At 34.9% G+C, this 15,037-nt stretch overlaps 1 protein-coding gene across 1 annotated transcript in view; it reads left to right on the top strand.

Moving 5' to 3' along the window:
• Nucleotides 1–8,450: 8,450 nt before the first annotated feature.
• Nucleotides 8,451–15,037, top strand: part of GABRG1 (gamma-aminobutyric acid type A receptor subunit gamma1) — a 50,015-nt gene continuing 43,428 nt past the window's right edge. Inside the window, exon 1 of the mRNA XM_066384896.1 lies at nucleotides 8,451–8,622. Within this exon, the coding sequence (XP_066240993.1) occupies nucleotides 8,519–8,622 (104 nt within the window). The 5' untranslated portion in view covers nucleotides 8,451–8,518. The remainder of the gene's footprint in view (nucleotides 8,623–15,037) is intronic.

Genomic DNA, 15,037 nt, shown 5'->3' with positions numbered 1-15,037 from the left:
AAGCAGCCAAGATGGCAGAGTGCTGAAGGAAAAGCCAGTTTGTGCAGGGAGAAGGAAGGAGATGGGGAACAGGTGAATAAGTCTGGTGAGCTAGAAATCTTTGATTCTAGGAAACTCGGATAAGTCAGTAACTTTGTGAGCACTAAATTAGTGGGTTTTGGAGCCCAGTGTGTGTTTTTACTTGCCCGCTGGGTGCAAGCTAGGATTAAAGATGATGGCCCACCAGTTTTTGGCTCCTTTGTTTCTTTACTGACTCTCCGAATCCAATGCGAACCTGCATGGGCCAGGCAGCTGTAATGGTGGCTGTGGCAACTGGCTTTACACTATTCATACCCATTTGGATAGAAATGATTTTCATCTCCATTTTGTAATTAAGAAATCTGAAGTTCAGACAGATATTGCGGTGTGACAAAGATCACAGAAATAATTATTGTAGACAGGATTTAAATTTATGTTGCCTGAGTATACATTTCTTCCTTTTTCAAGCATAACTCAATTACATGATTCATAAGTTTACAAGCATTTACCCATCTAATTTCAAATTCTTGCCAATTATTGAGGGCTATTTATTATTTGCTAAGCATTTTTATATTATCTAATAATATTTTATAAACTCAGAAAACTTTATATTAATATTGTATACTTCTATAAAGAGTAAATGAAAGCTTACAAAAATGAAAGATAATGCTTCAAGTTAGAGTTCATAAACATAGGAACACTTTAGTTCATTCCTTAATTTATTTATTCATTTAACAAATAGCTATGCTTTCACAGTATACCAGACACTGAGTATGGTGTGAGGAAAGAAAAAAGACAAAATTTATTATTATCAAGGAGTCCCAGTCTAGATAAGAGACAAAAATTAAACAAATGTTTTTGAAAAAATGCTTCAGAATAAATATATATATAATTTATATTACAGAAAGTTCAATAGAATGCAAGTTTTGTTTATTGTGATATCTTTAGTATATAGAAGAGTTATTGAAACCCCAATCTCAGCCACTATGTCTGAATTAAATCAATCAGTGAATTAGAAAATACAGCAAGTGTTAGAAAGTAAAAGGACTGTGTGCTCTTAGATGGTATAATTGAGAAGTTAGTTGGAATTTTGGGAATTAGGGCTTTTTTGAAGATGTGTCAATGAAACTGAGACTAAAAGTAATCCAGGTATAGGGGAATTACCTGAAAAACCCCTATCTATGAGTCATGGCAATGGAAAAACTGAAGGAAATTGTTCTTTTTGAAATATATCCAGGGAAAGAAAAGGCTGCAATGGGGGAAAAGGAATGATGAAGGGGTTGGAGACAGAAGCTGGAGAGTGTCAAAGGCCATGATAACAACATTACACTATTTTCTAAGTACAACAGAAAAATCATTGAATGGTTTGAACAGGGCAGGATCACATTTCCACTTTTAAAACGACCATTGTGATATTAATATGAAGAATGAATTAGAGATAAGCAACATTGAAAATGGAAGATATTATAGTAACCCACATAAGAGATGATGGTCATTTGGATTGATTGGCAGTAGATACAGAAAGTTGGATAATGATAATAATAGTATTAATTGATTATTAATTATATAGTATTATTTAATAGTATTAATTAAGATTAACTGAGCATTTAACTATAAATGAGTCACTCTTCTAAGAGCTTTATATAAATTAACTAAGTTGGCAGCAATCATATGGGAAATAAGACATTGCAAAATAAGCTTCTTATCCTCACACAATTATTAGTAGGGAATCTTGAATTTGAACCCAGGTTATTTATTTTTAAGTCCATTGTCACTGCAATCTATTTCCACTGAATAGATTGGAGATAAGATTTGCGACTATTGAAAAGATTTCATGATAGATTAGATAACACATATATTTAAAAAGCTCTGAGGCTTCTGGTTTGACTAGCTAGCTTGTACTAATCGGATATATGTGTCTGAAACCCAAAAGAAATTCCTGGACTTGCTCTGTTATTTAAGGGAATATATTTCAGTTTTTGAAACAGCATATATAATTTGGGAAATTAATGAGGTTGTATAAAGTGAGAGTATGAAGCAAAAAAAAAAAGAAGTAAAATTGATATTTGAGAAATCCCAAAATGTTGGAGTTAGGTAAAACAGAAAGTAGCCTAAAAAGAGTTTGTTAAAGATGCATGAGAAAAGGCAAGAAAGCATGGTATCATAACCTCCAGGAGGGCTTTGAGAAACAGAAGTGGACAACTGGATTAAATGTAGATGAGAGATCATACAGGGTGAGTATGAGAAACTTCTACTGGACTTAGCAACAGGAAGGCATTGGTGTCATGGAGACACAAGACAGATCACAACGTTTGATGAGTGATTGGGTGGTGAAAAAGTACAGATGTATGGCTATTTTAAGGTGACCAACTTTTTTACAATGAAGAAGAGGACAAAAATAAATCAAAGAAAACAATATTGTAAATAAAAAAAAACATTTTACTCATTGCAAAATAATACACTAATAGGATAAATGCATAATAAAACATTTGTAATATTTATATTGTAATTATGCTTACATGCTTATTAATTTTTAATAATAATTGTAAAAAAAGTACTAATTTAGATACAAATACATCACATCACATGCAATGGATTGACTCTGCATCGATCGAATACGGACATTTACAGATTAGTCTTCCAATATCAAAAATGAGGACATGTAGGAGGACAGTTTTTGAGGGAGGATGGAACTTACAAAAGAAGGACTGTCCTCCCTAAAGGAGGACGATTGGTCGCCTTAGCTACTCATGAGAGTAAGTGATAGGCACGGAAGACAGAAGGGTAGTGAAGTTAATCTTTGCGCAGATTTTAATGTTATACGTGAGCACATTTTCATGTTGATGGGAAAATCAGATAGATAGGAAAATATGGAAGATACATGAAAGAATGGTGATAATAAGTGGCAAAAGTTCAGATTCAGAAATTGCAATACAGAAACAAATAAACAAAGAATAGACTTAGGGTTGGAAACTATAGATCCTTTGGTATGTGGCACCAAGGACCAGCTTCAGGATTCACTCTCCCGGCTATACTCAGGAGTTCATGTACAAGATTAAGGAGATTGAACAGATTAATAAAGAAAGGGAGTGTGCCTTTAGTCTGGAATCTCTTTGTGCTGGTCCTTTCTTCTGTTTGGATTAAATAATTTGATTGCACAGTCTGAGGTGCTTGGTTTATAAATTTTGATTATGGCAATCTATATATATATATAAAAATAAAAACAATTAAATCCATGGTCTGATTGGAACGAATAAGTCAAACAAGTTCTAAATTTTGTCTAAAGATGGGCACTTGACAGTTATGCTATTAGAAGAGATCCCATAATGGTGACAGAAATATATAAAATGATTAAATACACTCATGTGCTTATTTATTTAATTATACTTTGAATATCTATTCTACAAATATTTATGGAGAAACTATTTCTTGTTAGACACTGCTTTGGACAAAAGGGATGATGGAAACAAATGAAATCCCTGGCCTGACCTGTGGTGGCGCAGTGGATAAAGCGTCGACCTGGAAATGCTGAGGTCACTGGTTCAAAACCCTGGGCTTGTCTGGTCAAGGCACATATGGGAGTTGATGCTTCCAGCTCCTCCCCACCTTCTATCTCTGTCTCTCTCTCTCTCCTCTCTAAAATTAATAAATAAAATTTAAAAAAAAAAAGAAAAAAAAAGAAATCCCTGAATTTCTGGTACTATGTTCTAGAGAGAAAAAGTTATTAATCAAATATACATAAAATATTAACTATATATATATATACATACTGTAGCAATATTAAATATATACATAATATGATACCAGGTGTAATAAGCACTATCAATATTTAGTATATAAAATTTAAAAACACAGAACTGACAGTTTGAGTAGAAACACTGATAGTTCCCCAAAATGATGATATGTGTTATGTGTAACTATGAAGTGGTATTTTAAGTGGGCAGAGAACTATATGCACCTATAACTTAGAACCATTCAGAATAATGCTTGCTGACATATAGTGAACACAATAAATATTACCATTATTATAGGACAGAATTGTACCGCAGATTAGTATGCAGTGAGCCATCAATAACGGCTTTTAGGAAAAAATTAAGTGGCCCTGAAACTTAGGAAGAATGAAAAGAGTCTGAGCAGATGAAGAGGTAAGGGCCTCCTACGCTGAGGAAGTAGCACAACAATAAAGTATGATATGAGTGATAAGTTTAGGAAACTGCAGTTGTTGTTCCGACTGCAGTAAAAAGTTTGTGTCCAGAAGAAGAGAAGTGCCCTGAGAGAATGAGACAGGACTCAGAGGTCTTCTGGCTTTGAGGTCAACACTATCAGGATAATGCTGAGGGTGGATGAGAGCCCCAATGTTCCCTAATCTCCGGTATCTTCCCTATTAGACTGTGCATTCTCGAAGTTACTGTTCTGCTCCAGGTGTTGTGCTGTGGGTTAAAGTGAATAAATTAGATTTGAAATTTATTCTTAATCAGTTACATAATAACAACAGTAACTAACAGTTTGTTTAGTAATTTCTATTACATAGGGGTGGGCAAAAGTAGATAGATTTACAGTTCTGAGTATGAGACACAAAGTTTATTTTGTATTATTATTTATTATTTAAAATGTTATTTATTGATTTTAGAAAGAGAAGAAGGAGAAGAGGAAGAGAGACAAACACTGACCTGTTTCTATAGGTGCCTTGACCGAGATCAAACCCACAACCTTTGTTCATCAAGATGGCACTCTAACCAATGGAGCCCTGCTGCCAGGGTTATTTATTAATTATTCTATTACTTTCCTTACATATATATACAAGTGCAAAACTACTTTTGCCCCAACCTGTACATGTAGTGTTTTAAGTAATCTCCATGTATTAATCCAGTTAATCTTTAAAAAAAACTTTAGAAGTTAAGTAGGATTCTCATCTTTTTTACACATGAACACACTGAGGCACAAAATGGTAAATCCTGTTCATTGTTGTGTTTCTAAATGCCAGGCATACTTCCTGACATTACAGTTTCTTAGTCAATATTCTGAATGAATACATCGACAATGGACTGATGAATCATGTCAAACTCCAACTTTGCTAGGGTCAGCGTAGCACATTCACAATCAGGTCACTGCCTCACTTATCATTTCATGAGATGATTAAAGGACAATAGTTCTCAAACATTCTGAGGTGTGAGAACCTCCGGATGTTCTTGCCAAAAATTCTAATTTGTTAGATCTGGAGCGAGTGCATGACTTGCATCTTTTAAAGGTACCCTAAGCATTTTGTTCTAAGATGATACCTGGACAAATTAAAAAAAAAATCATTGCTTCACACTATGAGTTAATAATTATTATAGCTAGATACCAAACTATTGGAAAATGGTGTGGCTCAGCCTGTCAAAGGAAGGAGGCAGGCAATGATGACTTCAATGACAATATAAGGAAATCCTCAGCTATAACGGAATCTGGCTACCCATCATACTGCAAGGCTTCTCAACTGTGGTTCTATTGATGGTTGAAACCCCATGACTCTTTGTTGTGGGACAGTCTTCTTTTGTGTTTTAGAATGTGCAACTCTGAATGTTCCTCACTAGATGCCAATAGATCAGCCCCATGCCCTTAAGTAATGACAATTGAAAATATCTTTGGACATTGATAAATGTCAAATTGCCTGTAGTTGGAATCTACTGTCACAGAGAAAGAGAGCTTTCTCCAGTCCCTTTCTTATGAGCAGCGTCTAACCTTCTAATCTAAAATCGTGTACAACACCTGATGTACTTCCTTATGAGTGTTTCTCTATGAGGCACCATGTTTTGTTTGATGAGTAAAGTTTACCTTCTTGACTTTTTTCAGAACTTGTATGCCATATTTCTTCCCCTGCCCTCACATAATTGGTGTATAAACTCAAATGAGACAGGCTGTCAATGTGAAGACATAGCCGATATACAAAATCATCATTCCTTATTCAGGTTCCTGAGGGCTCAGATCCCTTTTACACAGTTTACAAGGAAGTATAATTAACCATGACAGCAGAATAAGAACCATTTCCCAGGACACATATATTATAAAAAAAAAAAAAAGAAAAATCAAAGAAGAAAACATAGAAATAAAAAAAAATCAGATAAAAGTGTTTGAAAAAAAGTGAAATAAACTTCAAAATAGTTCAGCACAAAATTGGTAAAAACTAGATTTTTAAAAGTACAGAAAATTTCCCATTCGGAAAGTTCCTCCAGTTATTTACAATGTACAACAGCGACTTTCAACTGGTGTGCCACAAGAATTTTTAAAACATGCAATACCTGACTATTTAGTTAGGGACACTGACTTTCTTTCCCTTAATTTGTCAAAAATATAAAATGACAACAGCCAACACAACAATAACTGTCCTGTGTGAATGAATCAAAACTATACTTATTTTTTATTTGTCAGATTAGCAAAAATATGTATTTTTGGTGTGCCAGAGAATTTTAGTAATTAGGTTGTGTGTGCCATGAGATTTTTTAAAAAATTAAAAATCAATGACTTACAAGAATGAACAGGCAATATGTAACTACCCAATGGGATATATCCTTCATCTTTCCTCTCCATCAATTTCTCTAACCTGTTCTCAGTATCTTTCAGTCACATGTGAAAACAATAAGGGTAAAATCATAGTAAGTATTTTTGATGGGAGAACTATCAACTATGATTGTTAACACTATGCAGTATCATATTCCCATTAGTATATGCAAAAATATTACTTTATCAAAATGCAAAGAGTAACTAGATAAGTGTTTGTTATTCACTACATACTTCTAGTGAATTAATTCCTAGTTCACTGACTAATCAGATCAGTGAATTAGTGTGTGCATCCAATGAAACTGTTAAATAGCTATTCAAAGCACATTCTTAATTGAAGCAGAAAAAATAGAAAAAAATAACTTACACAGATTAACTAAATTTATTCCTCTAAAATCAATTATAATAGAACTTTTTTGTTATATAAATTATTCGGTATTAGCTACCTTGACTAATGTGCTTTGTGGAAGAAAATAATACTGCCTAATTAACGTTTAGTAGAATAATACCAAAGAGGTCAATACCTTTTTTTCCAGCAACTAAAAAGATGGAGAATCAATCAAAGAGAGGGAAGAAAAGCCCAGCATTGCACCATCTGGTATTCTGGGCAAGAAAATATCTGTAACTTTGTTACCACTATCCGATTCCCCAAAGTGATTTCAGAAGGTGGGGTAGCAACAGTTACCCCACAGTCTTGTAGAAACACTCTAACTTCTGCCTTGAACAGCTTTTGAGGAGACAAATGCTCTCTGGTAACTATGTGATAAATTGCTGTTCACTCCTGAATGTGGCTAATTCCACGTGGTTTTGGGGAGATTAATGAGACCACCAAAGACTCCAATCCCAGGTTTTTTAGGGAGAAAACAGGGATTTAGGAAGGCAAAAAGCCTGAAGATGGCTGGGCAGAGTGAGCCTGCTTCCACCACCATCATTGTCTTCGCCTGTATAGTTGTTCAAGCAGCCAGAGGCTTTCTAGTTGCCACGGCAACTGTTGAGCTCTGCTGCAAACTCAGAGCAAGCTTCTGAAGTTAGGTACCAAACACTGGATCTCAACAAATGCAAAGGCAACTGGGGAGGGAGAAGAAAACAAGAATTACCCATGTGTTAGGTCTACAACTCCTTTGGCTCACAGGATCTTTTTAAAATTGGATTTTTGTTTATGCCTCTGTAAAAAGAGATAGTTCTTGCCTGACGGCATTCATTAGCATCGTCTTCTGGTGCCCGGAGAGAGGAGACTGAAAATCATCTCACTCATCAAGACAGAAAAGGAGTTAGGAAACGCGGTTACCAAGAATGCACAGAGCACACCCAGTTCATTCATTCGGTTATATAGTCACCATCTCCGAAGACTCATTTTCCCCGGCATTGAGCCAGGTACCGGGTCTGCAACGAGAAAGGAGACACCGCCTCACACTCAAAAAGAATGACAATTAACAAAAATTAGCAGAACCTTCGCGAGTCTGGGGAAAACAAACAGGTACTGCGATCTTCCCACGGGTCTCGGAAGACAGATTCAGAATCCAAACGCGGGAGAAAAGGGAGGCAGTGGACCCGAAATAAAGTCAGGCAGGAGGGAAAACAAGGAGGAAGAAGGAGACCTTTTTCCCCAGGGAAGGAATTTGTCAAGGCCACTCAAACGTTCCCCGAGGCTGCGAAGGAGAAGAGGTTTGTTTTTCTTTTAAAAAATACGGAGCCCTTTTCCCTACTGGGCTCGATTTCTAGTAGGGGAGACCCGCCTCTTGGGGCCCTTGATTGGCCCAAATGTTTTTCAGACCATTTATGCCAGCATCCTCTCCGCCCGATTGGCTCCCCTGCTCAATTCCTCTGGGAGTCGCATCCTACCTGGTGGGGAGGTGTATCTCCTTCTAACACTCTCCCTTCTGGTGGTACTCACTCACCCGGCTGCAGCTGAGGTGGGAGAAAAAGTCCTGGCTTGGAGAATTGAGCGGAAAAAGCGATTTCGATGGGTTCTTGGAAAGCTTTTCTCTTCTCCCCTTTTCTTCTGTGGAGTCAAAGTAGAGGGATGAGGCTGATGTTCCTGTTACTGACCCTGCATTTGGGAAACTGGTAAGTAAATGCTGGGACTTAAAACTACTCTTGGGTGTCTAACTCCTTCCTCCTCATTTCTCTTTCTTTCAAAAATCGTTCTAAGTTAAGTCATTTGCATTTCCCCAGGTACAGGTGCGATATTTTTACCATTACTTTCTTTTCTAATTAGGATTCTCCATTTTTGGATAGAATAAAATGAACCCATGTGTGAAGCATGGAGGTTAGTCCAGTTGTTTTTTACTTGAAGCACAGTCAAAACTAGTAAAGGCTCTGTTACAGGGAATGGGGAGGAGGAGTAGAAATGATTTTGCTACTAAATTTAGTGAATGAATGCCACTGATGAACTTTCCGATAATTCTGCATTTTAATGGAAAAGTTATCTCAGAAACTAACAAGTTTCTTAGCGTGGTATGTATGATGCTTTTCCATATACTGATGTTGTTTGCCCCCCCCCCCTTGTTTTTGCTTTTCTGAAAAAAAAAATCCCGAAGTTTTACATCAAGAACAATGATAAATACGGCTAAAATCTATCCGGGTCATGTGTTATATTTATGTTATATATAACTATATTTTATTAAGACAAATTCCAATAAGTTTTATTTTAATTGTCTGTCTACAAGTGAATAAAAATTGTATGGTGATATAAATGATGTCCTGGTTCTGTGTGTGTGTGTGTGTGTGTGAGAGAGAGAGGGGGGGGGGGAGGAGGATTAACAGCCCCAAGTTGCCAATGTAATAAGAGCAAGACTTGGTCTTCTTTGGTTGTGATATTTTTCAATAAAACTTTTAAATTATTCTGGAAATAAAATACATTGCTCAGGTATTGCATCTGGCTATAGGAGTAATTGATGAACAAAGTTAAGATATATTGATTAAGACATAGACTCTATAAAGGTCTTGAACACACTACCCATATCACATAACTGTGTTTCATATGAATGTATATTTAAAATTATATTAATGTATGATATGTTTATGCTTAGAACTCAACAGTAAATGCAGTTGTTATGTAGATGGAAACATGCCTTTATAATTATTGCATCATTGCTAAAATGGATTATTATTATGATCAATTTCAGTATATATCAAGAGTGAATATTTTTGTTAATACCAGCAGGTTTAACAACTATACTTTCTCTCTTAAAATAAAGAATAATTTAAAGTATGCTAAGTAATATTACACATGCCAGAAAGCTTTTTTAAAGTAATACAGTTTTAGTTTATTTACCCTCTTTCTTAAAAAACTTAATTCTGCTTGCACATGAACATTATTTGATTAATTATTCTTGTTATATAAGTTGTGTCATAATGGCATAGTTCTTTGAATATGTTATAGAAAAAAATTATAGAAGAAATTTTGATAAAATTTGTGTCAGTAATCTCATGCATCTCATAATACTACAGGTGAATCTGTGTTCTCATAAATAAAAGAAGATTTTCCAGTGATTTTCTAAAATTACAACTTGTTTACTCCTTTATCATTGTTAAGCGCAAGTTTCCCTTGCAATTTAATAGGCAAGCTGCTTATTAAAGGCCAGAAAGAGACATTTTGTTTAAACAGAATCTTTTGTTTTTGACAATAATTTATGCTCCAGAATTCTCTCCAAGCTGCTCTGAATTTAAAGAGTTGCATGGTGTAGGGGACAGAGATAGGTTCTGGCAGTCTGGAGACATGGTTTTTATGAGAGTCTTTAACCTCTGAAGAGTTTCTTCATCTAATAAATGAAGGGCATTAGTAGATCGTTTATGATGGCTTCACCTTTTCACATGCATTGTGTCCAAGATTTAGACTAAAACATAAAGTAACTCAATAGTTGTTTCACTGGCTTTCTTTCCACAGTATTTTTTAAGACGAAAGTTCTAATGAAAAATTCTATATACTTTTTGTACCACATGTATGAGTGAGTGAGACAGAGGGGTTATGCAGTTCAAATTGATCATTCATTTTATCATAGTACTATAGATAATCTGAATTATTCTAGCCAGTGGAGATATATATATATTTTAAAGCTATATGCTGTTGTTATAATTAACTCTTAGAGCCTCAATTATGAGAGTTTATATCTTTATTTTTTATTCTTTTTGAACAGTTTTTTATTTTTATAAATTTTAATATATTATGTTAACATTGATTCAAGTGTCCTACTCAATATAACACCCTCACCCCCAACTCCCATGTCCCTCACTACACCCTCTTTGCCTTTTTTCCCCTAACTCCCTCCCCCTTCCCTCTGGGATTTGCTGTCCTGTTTTCTGTATCTATGTGTTATGTATATATAATTTCACTAAACCCTTCACTTTCTCTGATCCCATCCCCTCATCCCCCTTCCCTATGCTCCCTGTGACCCCGCCTCTGCCTCTATTCCGTTCCTCAGTTCACATGTCTTTACTTTTGAAAAGTCGCTACATCTTTTTAGTACTTAGTTAGAGATAACTGATGTCTACCTACTGATGTCTATGTATATGAATAAACCATATACGTCTATATTTCTTTCTCCATTTCTTATTTGAGGAACCTTTTCAAAACTAAACATAGATGGTTTGTTTATATGAATTTTGTGTCTATTAATGGTTTCTATAGTAATTCAACAAAGTCATCTGTTTTGAGTTTTACCCACTTGGAAACTGTTATTGCTTATATCTCATTAGGGACAAGAGCTTGTTTACTCATTAGTTTCTACTAAGAATACAAAAGAGAGACAGAATATTGATTTTTATATTGCTGAACTGTGTAAACCTATCTCATGCTTTAACTAAAGCTATAGTCATGGCTCCAGTGTTTCATTCTCCACGAAGCTCTGTGGCCTCTTGACAAGTTGCTTAAAATCTCTTTAACTTGATTTGACTTATTTTTAATGTTGGAAAAATATCAAATTATGATCATGTTTTTAAAAAGAGTTGAAAAATGTTTTGATATTTTAGCTGTTTTAAAAGGTAATTTATAATAAGCTTTGACTAAGAAGTTTTGAGAGAGCTCAAGAAAAATAATTTTTTATTTTTAAAAATAATTTTATCAATCGGAATATACAATTTAGCACTCAGTTGCTCAAGTAAAAATATTCAAATACACTTGGTTTATAAAATGTATAATTTCAATTATATATTGTATTTTGTGGAAGTATTTGTGAATAAATTAATTTTTTTAATTATCCAGATTTTTGTTTAATTTTCTAATATGAAGGAGAACTATGCAAGGTTAAGAACAAAATAGCTAAGTATGAGTCTCCACAAAAATTAACTATTCAAAAGACTGAGAGAAAATGATTTTAAAGCTGAAATTCAAATGCTATAATTGATAAATCCCTTATGTATAAAGTCTTTTAGGTATACCTATTTTATTTTATTTTCTTATGTACTACGAGACACACTTTTGATTAAACAATGAAAGAAAACATTTGACATTTCATTTAAATATTAAGTAGACTAATTTAATATTAAATTAGAGAAGTACCACAGTGGAAATTAGAGAAGTACCACAGTGGAAAACTAAAAACATGACTCAAGGTATCATTAAAATATGCTAAACCTCTGCTCTGGGGTAAGGAGATGAATGGGCATAAATTGAATGTACTGGGCTCAGGAGAATAATTCACATATATGCATAATGCCAGTAGAAAATCCTAGATTTTACAATGAGATTTTAAATTCTGGTTTGAGCTCTAGCATTTCTCAACAGGGTGATTTTAGATAAATCTTTGAGGCAGAGAGTTCTCATTTGTAAAAAATAAAAATAACAACTATCTTTTCATATTGGTTCAAGATCAAGATAAAACATTTTTGAAAAAACATATAACACTTAAAATTAAATATATAATAACAGCTACTTTATGGAATCACATTGATTCTAGTATAATTTATCCTAGTTACAGTGATTTTAAGTACAATAAAGTAAAATCTTTGGATTCCTGTATATTAATATCTTTTGGATTTCAGACAGATCATTCTTTTATAACAAATATTTATTGACTACTTGCAACATACTAGGTTTATAGTAGAGAATGGACTAGACATGAATTATATATATATATAATATATATATTCACACTACAAAGACCTAGGAAAAAAATCTTGTAGTCAGAATAAGGAAATGCACCTTTATAACTTCAAATGTAAACAGAAGAGTCTAAATTTTTAAAGATGAGGGGTGCTGATAGAATAGATCACATATGATCAAGGAAAAAGAATTCGAGAGCCATGAGATTCCTCACAGAGGTACCAGAGGACTATGAGAAAAATGTCTCCAAATCTAAAGGCAAATGTTCAGCCTAAGATGTTATACTTAACAAAGTTACCAATCAAATATGAAGGGAGAATAAACCCTAGATACTATTAGTCTCTCTATTTTACAGATGGGAAAACTGAGGCACAGCTCTATCTAAGACTTTACTAAAGATCATCTTGCTGATTGGGTTCTGAGTCTAAGACTCAGATCCATATGTCCCATGCCCAGAGTGTGCATTTTCAACCACCATACTTCTCAGCTTACAAATACTATATAAGTCAAACCAAAGAACATGACTGTGGATGAAGGGAGCAAAAAGAGAGGGAAAGAAGAAGGAAAAGGGAAGGAAGAGAGGACAGTGCAATGAGAGAAGCACAATAAATACACAAATTTACTGTGTATCTATCAAATAAACTGACATATTATGTACACTCTTAGACTAATTGTTTTCTTAAAAACTAACAATCTGAAATACTTACTCTATTTAAAAAATCATAACATAAAGTGTACAAAGCAAGACTTTTAGAATTTAGGTAAGTTTGAGGAATCAGATAGCCACTTATTTTTAGAGATGCCATATAAAATCATAGTTAAAATTTTTGGCCTTTGTGAAAGAGACAAACCGTAACCAAGTAGTGAAAGCCATGTGAAGGATTTTTCTTTTCTTATAAACACTCTGTAACAAAATGAAGGATGCCTTTTCACTAGGCTTATTCATGCAGAAGTTTGGTAGAGTTATTGTACTCTGTGGGAGGCAAATGACAATATATGGCATATTTTTACTTTTAAATATCTCAGAACCTAATTCTATCAGTACTCAAATAGTTTAAAACCTACTGAAGTCCCATGTTTCAGGGAATACTGTTAGCTATTTATTCATTCAGTAATCATTTATTGAGCATCGTCATTCATTTAGTATCACTATGTGGTAAGTATTAAGTAGAGTTCTGGGACCTGGAGAAACAAACAGTGGTAAGCAAGACATAACCCTTGCCCTAATAATGTATATAGATAGGACATATATATGAGTGTGTATATGCTAGATGCATAGGACAAAGAGGGCAGTGACTCTGATCCCAGTGAACATAAATTCTAGAACTTTATGTTAATAAACAAGTAAAGACAATAGAATGCTCTAATTTCTACTCAGACTTCTTTTTTTTAATTTTTATTTTATTTATTCATTTTTAGAGAGGAGAGAGAGAGGGAGAGTAAGAGACAGAGAGGGAGAGAGAGGAGAGAGGAGCTGGAAGCATCAACTCCCATATGTGCCTTAACCAGGCAAGCCCAGGGTTTTGAACAGGCGACCTCAGCATTTCCAGGTTGACGCTTTATCCACTGCGCCACCACAGGTCAGGCTCTACTCAGAGTTCTAAATGAGCTATAGTGAGACACTCAAAAGGCTGGCAGTTGCAATTCTGAGAAAAGTATGAATATTCTCAGCTTTCTTAGGGATAAGTTTGGGCCAGTGTTAGTGAAAATAGAAACAGAAAGATAATATTGCTATTATGTGACCAGAGTTCTGATCTCAAAATTTGTTAGGCCTTTTGAAAACAATATACCTACATCTTTTAGGAGATCCTTTATTCTGGTCACCTAACTTGGGTATTAAAATGGCAGTAGCCACCTGACCAGGCGGTGGCTCAGTGGATGGAGCATCAGACTGGGATGCAGACAACCTGAGTTCAAAACCCTGAGGTTGCTGGCTTGAGCACAGTTTTATCCGGCTTGAGCATAGGCTCACCAGCTTGAGCCCAAAGGTCACTGGCTAGAAGCCCAAGGTCATTGGCTTGAGCCCAAGGTCACAGGCTTGAGCAAGAGGTCACTCACTCTGCTGTGTTACCCCTTCCCCTGTCAAGGCACATATGAAAAAGCAGTAAAAAAAACAACTAAGGTGCCAGAATGAAGAATTGAAGCTTCGCATCTCTCTTCCTTCCTGTCTGTCCCTATCTATCCCTTTCTCTGTTTCTCTGTGTCGCAAAAAAAAGAAACACCCTGTGAAAGATTATAGTATACAGTTTAATGGTAAACTTCTAAAATGCAAAAAGCCTTTCTCCCCAAATATAGTGCATTTAATGGTTTACCATTTCTCCTTATTTTCAACCAAATACCATATTCCCCATGTATAAGACGCACTTTAATCAAAAAGTTTGGAATCTAGCCTGACCAGGCGGTGGTGCAGTGGATAGAGCATCGAACTAGGATGCTGAT

The sequence above is a fragment of the Saccopteryx leptura genome, chromosome 5 (genome assembly GCF_036850995.1).
Source record: "Saccopteryx leptura isolate mSacLep1 chromosome 5, mSacLep1_pri_phased_curated, whole genome shotgun sequence".
Classification (NCBI taxonomy): Eukaryota; Metazoa; Chordata; class Mammalia; order Chiroptera; family Emballonuridae; genus Saccopteryx; species Saccopteryx leptura.
The sequence above is the reverse complement of the archived record's forward strand: the minus strand, read 5'-3'. Positions and strand labels throughout refer to the sequence as shown.